This window comes from Columba livia, chromosome 3, assembly GCF_036013475.1.
Source record: "Columba livia isolate bColLiv1 breed racing homer chromosome 3, bColLiv1.pat.W.v2, whole genome shotgun sequence".
In the NCBI taxonomy this organism is placed as follows: domain Eukaryota; kingdom Metazoa; phylum Chordata; class Aves; order Columbiformes; family Columbidae; genus Columba; species Columba livia.
The window spans coordinates 6,712,941-6,720,667 of NC_088604.1; the positions used below are offsets into that span (position 1 = coordinate 6,712,941).

Here is a 7,727-nt window from a genome sequence, read left to right on the forward strand (position 1 = left end):
GATATTTAGACAACCAATTAGGCTTTCAAATTTCTAGCACCTCAAAGTTGCAAGCACAGTTGTTTTATTCTGTAGGCTATTGAGTGTAGTAGGAAATAACTGTTTGAAAATTTGAGAAATTGATCATCTCATTAATGTCAAAATCCACCCCTTTATTTGAACCCTCCACAGGACTTCCTACTGAAAGCTACAGATGTTCATCTGTACTGGGTATTCTCATTTTTAATCTGCTTCTACAAAATGTTCAGTTCTGCTCAGTGAAGCACAAGCATAAGCACTAAAAACTGGGCATCCACACAGTCGCATTAAGATTTGGTTCTGCTCTTTTTGAATAATACATACTAAAAAACAACTATGTCCTGTAACTTCGTATTTTAGACAATTAATACACATTTTTAAACAAAACTTTCTCAACAGATACCAATATATTCTGCAAATCAACAGAAAAGCCAACTCAATGGGAAGGAGCATGATTTTTTGCAGTGATGTAATTGATCAATCCCACTGTTCCTGTTAAGACCATTGTTTGTCACTCATAAGAGTTCAGCTGAACTTCTTATGTCAGTAGGGAGTAAGCACTGGGTTGTGCCATCAAGTTAGAGCCCTCAGACCTTCCTGACTTGGAAATACAGGAGTGGGAGGTATCTTGCAGGAAAAAACAGAAATGTCCTTTCTTTCCCAGCTATTAAGTTAAAGAAATTTTACTAAAAGATGTAATAATCCAAACGGAAACAGCTAAACTATTAAGTTATAAGGTATAGAGAAGTTAAAACCGGTATATTTCTTAAAACAGTGTTCTTAAATACGAGCACTTATATCCAGTGAAAGGACAGGAGGCAATGGACACAAGTTGAGGTACATTAAATTCAATTGAAACACAGGAAATTTTACCATGAGGGTAGGACACCGGAATGGTTGCACAGAGAAGTTGTTGGTTCTTCATCTTTGGAAATATTTAAAACCTGATCAGACATGGCCCTGAGCAACCTGCTCTAAGTGATTCTAAGCTCTAAGTCAAGCTTCAGGAAAAACAAAAGTTAAAATTTTCAAAGAAACTCAACCTTCAGAACAGACACGCTGCTGAACAGGGAAACAGAGCGGACAAGTGAAAAGGTCGGACCTCTGAGCCACAGGTGCAATGAGGTCAAGCTGTCCTGTGCGCTCGGGAACACAGCCTGTGTGTCAGTCACATTTCTGTTCAAATTTCAAAGGCTTTTGTTTGGAGAAATTACAATGCTATGGAAAGGGCATTGAGGTGGTTGCAACAAGCCTGGACACGCTGGATTCACACAAACAACTCCCTGTTGTTACGTGCTATATTCTGCTATTAAGGGTACAGGGAATTCCTTGAGAAAGCCAACGTTTTTTACCTTATGGCACATCCTGAAATAGTCCACTGACAATGACATAGTTACAAAGTACTAATAATCAGCAAAAGATGAGTTATCGTGGGGTGTATTAGAAGCGGGGTGGTTAGTAGGTCAGTTATTAGGTGGTTAGAGGTTCTCCTGCCCCTCTACTCTGCCCTGGTGAGACCACACCTGGAATATTGTGTCCAGTTCTGGGCCCCTCAGTTCCAGAAGGACAGGGAACTGCTGGAGAGGGTCCAGCGCAGGGCAACAAAGATGATGAAGGGAGTGGAGCATCTCCCTTATGAGGAAAGGCTGAGGGAGCTGGGGCTCTTTAGTCTGGAGAAGAGGAGACTGAGAGGCGACCTCATTAATTGTTATAAATATATAAAGGGTGAGTGTCACGGGAGTGGAGCCAGGCTCTTCTCCATGACAACCAATGGTAGGACAAGGGGTACTGGGTACAAACTGGAACACAAAAGGTTCCACTTAAATTTGAGAAGAAACTTCCTCTCAGTGAGGGAGACAGACATTGGAACAGGCTGCCCAGGGGGGTTGTGGAGTCTCCTACTCTGCAGACATTCAAACCCACCTGGACATGTTCCTGTGTAACCTCATCTGGGTGTTCCTGCTCCGGCAGGGGGATTGGACTAGATGATTTTTTGAGGTCCTTTCCAATCCCTCACATTCTGTGATTCTGCGATTCTGTGTAATGTGATTTAAACATTTCCCTGGCATCTAATAACACAGAACGGGCTACAGAAAAGCTGATTCAGTCTGACTGAAACTATGGTCCCAGGGCAAGAGCACTTAAAATATTCTGATGATGCTATATTTCCATTCTAGGCAATGCATTGCAGCCAAGGCACCTAGACTGTAAGTTAATTCAATTTAATCCTCCCAATTTCTCTGGTTTTCAGTCACCAGCAACCTCTGTCTGAGCAACCTGATCTTGGTGAAGATATCCCTGCTCATGGCAGAGTTTGGACTGGATAAGCTTTGAAGGTGCCTTCCGATCCAGACTATTCTATGATTCTCAAGGAATAAAATGCTGTTGGAGGAGTTCGGTTCAGTCGCCCACACAGAAGTATTCAGTGTCCTGCCCATGAGGCCTTCAGCTCCTGCTGGAGGAGGATCACAACACAAATTACCTGGAAGCCCCATGCCTCATCTTCCAGCCAAGCAGGGATATCTTGCGGCTCAAGGACACCTCAAAAGCACAAAGCACTTATGTTTAGGCAAGAGAATGAAGTCCAAAGTTTGTGTTTCTCTCTAGACTAGCTGACACAACAAAAGCAAGGAAAAGGACTTCCTCAGCCCTTCTCCCTGACGGTTCTTTGCAAAGTGCCTTCCTTCAGCTTTTCAGAAATTCAAATTAATCCCATCATCTCTGCTTCAGTGGGAGCATCTGCACGTATTTTACTTTTTCATGCATAGAGAGGACATCATTATTTTGAAACAAGAGGAAAGTGAAAGAATAAGACATACAGATTATTTTAAAGACTAAAGATTCATGTTGCTAACACCATTTAGTTGCTAACAAACAAAATATACTCAATTGCTGCAACTTTTAAAGCACGTGTGCAGAACTACAAGCAGAGATCGGACTAGAACCAACACCACAGATCCTACTTTGCCCATGTAATTAATATATTTTTAGCAAGGACCATGATCCAGTCACAGAAATAGGACAGCTGCCACTTCAGTCACACCGGGTATGTATGTATGCGAAGATAATGCGGGCCAAGTGCCTTCACACATGGCTCTCATGGCTCACGTCTACAGAAATCAGTACCAAACCTCCCAGAATGATTCAGGACCCAGCAATTATTAATAGTAGATGCTCTCTCTCCTGAAGGTTACACACCTTCTTAGAAGAGTAGCTGCACTTATGTCGAAATTCAAATGAAATGGTTAAAGTTTAATGGTTTGTTTAATGCCGAATAAGACTAAGTGACCTGATAAACATTTCTGATTTGTTTGATTTATCAATAATTTAAATGATCTATCTTTATCTAAAAATTAGAAAAGCAATCACAAAGGATTGTCACATAGAGAAGGGAGACGTGAAGGGGGAAAAACAACATCAACTTCTCATCTGCAGGAAGACGTGACACAAGGGGAAAATATTTAAATCAGAACTTTCTTAATAATTTCAAAAGAACCTATAGATTCTCTTACACTTCATGGAAGCCATCGCCTTTATACTGCAAGTAAATGTAGGATAACTGTTTAACTAACTCAGTTTTCCAAGAAATCCAAGATTTACAACAGACACCAAATGACATATTATGAGAGTTCACCAAGCCATTTGATCTACCCTAGCTCACGTTATAAGATAATCAGCACCTCACAGCAATGCAAAGGTTATAGTGTGCTCTTGCTTAAATAAACCAAATTAAGCAAATACAGACATTGCCGAAAACACTTCTTCCTATGTGTGCTAACAAAATCACTTACCCTGCTTTCAAAACACCTGTGGAAATGTGGAACAGCTTCTGACAATCTTATTTACTTTGAAAAGTGACAAACTTTACAAGACCTCTGTTGAAATAAGAGAGTATTATACTCATGGTGTGTGGTCCTGCTCAAGGGAAACATGAACTTGAAAATTTCTCTCTTATGTAGTTAAAAAGGAGAAACTGTCAGGTCTTTGTTAAAGCCTCATAAATATTGAGAACGGTTAAATACGAGAGCTTTTGTAAAGGGAACTATAGTGTTTATTTAAGAACACAGGTGTTTACAGTTTAGAAACCGAAGTCCTACTTTCAAGGTTAGAGAAAGTGTGAAAGTCCCTTCAGTAATTTAAACCTAACTTGAACTAAATGAAAAATACATGTTAAAATTGTCACAGAAATGCATTAATCACAGAAATACAGTACTATAACTATTGAAAGAAAGAAAGACCTCTTTTAGAGATGAGCATTTGTGGAAATTTTATTGTCATTGCTTAAACTATACATGTTATTTTCTTCAGAGCATTTATAACTATCACTTTTGAGCTATTGGCTACTAGATAGTGAAACAGGGACAGCTGAAATAGATTAACAAAACCATTTCAAGTAGTAATAGTGTATCTGAACCAGCAGGGAGATTTCGCAGAATAAACAAACTGCAGCAACTATCAGAACACTTTCACCATACTCATAGTTCCACTTGAAATGAAGAAATCCCACACATCATAATGAAGAAATCTCACACATCATTAATGAAACGAAGGCATCTCTTTCTCTTTCAGTGCCTTAAGATGCAACAGGTAAGTGAAAAGCTTGGTCCCTGGAGCACACAGGCAGCAGAGCTGCAGACACACTGTGTGTAGCTGTATTTTACTGATTTGGAGAATACACAGATTGATTTGGGGTTCAAAACTAGTGTATTCTTAGGAGCACCCAAGCTCTTACCTTTACAAACATGAAAATCTCATAGTCTTCCTGAAAGTTGTCAGTTTCTCCAAAGTTATTGTTAAGGGGGAACTTGAGGGAAGTTGAAGAGTTGGAAGAATTGCTCTGGCTCCGACGCAACTTGAAACCTGGAGGAAAATGCACGTTGCTCTCAAACATCATGCCCTCTACGTGTTTATCTTCCAGAGTTGGGCTCAGCAGATCCATCTTCTGGTACGGATGGTCTTCTACAGCACCATGGTGAGATGAAGAACCATCCTCCCTGTAAACCCCATGCTGAGAGACCACAGAATTACTATAGCTATCTTCTGAGCTATCTTGACTGCTATCCATGCTCTCTGGGACAATAGTGATGGAAGGAGATCCTGGATCTTCATGGACACGATCATAAACGTGTTTGTCTTCCTTGGAGTCTGGAAACTCATAGATAATGGTGTTGTTAACATTTTGATAAACATTGATAAAGACCTGATCTTCCATGACTGCTGGCTGGTGAGTTTTGCCTGCCTTCTGGTACCTTAAAAACTACAATTGAAGTGAGATGTTGACAGACAACCGCTCTTCAGGAGGAAGCAGAGGCTGTGGTATGCTTTCCGAATGCTCTGCTCCCCATGGCAGGTCTCCAACAATCATTTACCGAGAGCTTTAAATCATCAACTACACTTCCACTGAAGTAAGAGATAGGGCTGTCTTACTTTTAACCCCTTTGTCGGTCTGATTGCTGGTAACTGTATCTTAGGAGCTATAATCACTTTTTGTTCTTCCAGATATAGCCTGGCCAAGCACAGTGAAAAACAGCTGAAGCACCTACTGGTATTAGAAAGATATGGTAAAATTTATGCATTCTTTCACAGGAAATCAAATATCATTTTACTGGAAATCTTATATATAATTTGTGTAAAGGGGTAGAAAAGGCAGACTTCACCCATTTACTCATATTTTCAACACACAAAAGCCTAGCTTCAAGGAAAAGCAAGGCAAAACTGCTTCAAGAATACAAGCAACCTGCAGCATTTCAGTGCTTACTTACAACATCATCAACAAATGAGGACAATTTATAAAATACTACAGGTAAACAAAATTATAACGTGGTATATCCACGTGAAAAAAAAAGCATCAGGCTTTAACTCTTTCCAGTTTTGCCACTGGTTCACTTTAGCACCTTGAACCAGCCACTTCACATTTAGTGACTTAATCCTCTCATCTATAAACTAGGACCAAAACTGTAAAAAGTCTTGTGAGCTGCTCTGTAATCCAGTAAAAGAAAGCACTGAATAAGCATTAAACATTGTTATATACACTTAATATATCAGTTACTTATAATCACATTTAGGACATGTCTCCATGTCCTAAGACATAGACCCAAGTTGCCAAAGGTGGGTTAGTGCCACCTGACTTTAGCAATCTAGTTTGCCACCTTGTCTATATATTCCATTTTCTCTAAAGAAAGGAGAGACACACAAAACTCCTCAGAATCAAAACTGGATCAATACTTCCAGCTTTAGCATAAAACGAACTGCCCTCTGAGAGACAGATACACATTCCAGAGCATCTGAAATCAGTGGAGCTGCAACTCATTACAGATCCAATCTGAATTTGATAATTCAGAGTTATGAGAACTTCAGACCTCATTGACTAAAGCCTTTTTATCTATATGTTTACTGCAGCTAGATTACATCAATTTTTACCAGAATTCATACAATCTAATCATATTTAACCTTTTGGGTTTGAGGTTCTCCTTGTGACCCACCATTGTAAGAAGTAACCACCACAGCCAGATAGGATTTCCAAAAGAAACACAGAAGAGAGGTTAGACAAAAAGACTGTGATCCCAAAAGAGACGGTAATTCCAAAAGAGACTGTGATTCTCCAAACAGAACAACAAAGGAACACATGCCATTTCACCTGGTAGAGCAGCAAGTGCCGCCTGCCTGAGATTTATGATTATTGTTTACTGTCATTATTCTTATATTGAATATTTTAGACTACTAATAAAGTATTGAAAGTAAACCAATACTTCAGCTTATTAAACTTGGATTCACCTCCTAGATAACCCCCAAAGGTTGAAAATCATAGTCACAACCAGGTTTAATCACTGTAACAGTCAGGAAAAAGATTACAGCAGAATTTCAACTCCCTGCATGGAATAGCAACAGAGGACAAAGACGCAGGTAAGAACAGGTGATCAATGGAATCTCTTAGCTCAAGGGCGTGTTTCTGGCGTGATGCAACTCAAGGCCTCCAAAGATATGTAACTCATATCAAGGCCTGATTTCAACTATTACCATGCACAAATTCCTGCTGGCACAAGTGGTCCATCAGCAAACAGAGCAAAGCACATCTCTTCTTCACTTTTTCTTTATGTAGCCCAGCCACTATTCTTCACGTGGAAATCCCAGATAAGAGCCTCTGACACACGTGCTGCATTGCAAACTTCCAGCATTCAAGACTAGGTGTTAGGCTAACGATAACACTTATTTAAAATCATGAGCTTAAATTGCTAAATATCAAGAAAATGGGAAGAAAACAATGAGCCAACAGAAACTTTTATAACTTTTTAAATTTTTTCCATTGAAGAACACACTTGCACTTCTTCACATTTTGTAGAAATAAAAATGTATTTCTATCTGCTTCTGTTCAGCTTGTTCTGAGCATGGCCTTGATAAGTGACTCCCACCAATCTTCCACCCCTTCTTTCCCAGAGTGCCTGCAGGATTCAGTATGCCTGGATCATAAGAATCCCCTCCTTTGTCACTCTGCTGGCAAATAACTTGAGGAAGAAAAGGGAACAGGGCCACATTCATGACACAAAACAGAGCAAAGTCCAGTTGCATAGTATTAAATCAAATGACTGGGGTTTTTTTGTTTGGTTGTTTGTTGTTATTTTTTTCCTTCATGGAGATGACATTAGCAGGATACAGCAGCACCTGCTGGAGGGTATAAAATATCACAGGTAAAATAAGGAATAAAAGTGTAA

The 7,727-nt window shown here is 39.7% G+C and overlaps 1 protein-coding gene across 2 annotated transcripts in view; it reads right to left on the reverse strand.

Moving 5' to 3' along the window:
- Nucleotides 1-6,381, reverse strand: part of CLIC5 (chloride intracellular channel 5) — an 86,516-nt gene extending 80,135 nt beyond the window's left edge. Inside the window, exon 1 of one of the 2 annotated variants that reach the window (XM_005512289.3) lies at nt 4,751-6,381. In XM_005512289.3, the coding sequence (XP_005512346.1) occupies nt 4,751-5,230 (480 nt within the window). In that variant the 5' untranslated portion in view covers nt 5,231-6,381. Of the gene's footprint in view, nt 1-3,809; nt 3,951-4,750 lie in introns of those variants that run through there. The other variant, XM_065055717.1, reaches the window with a different exon arrangement.
- Nucleotides 6,382-7,727: the final 1,346 nt, after the last annotated feature.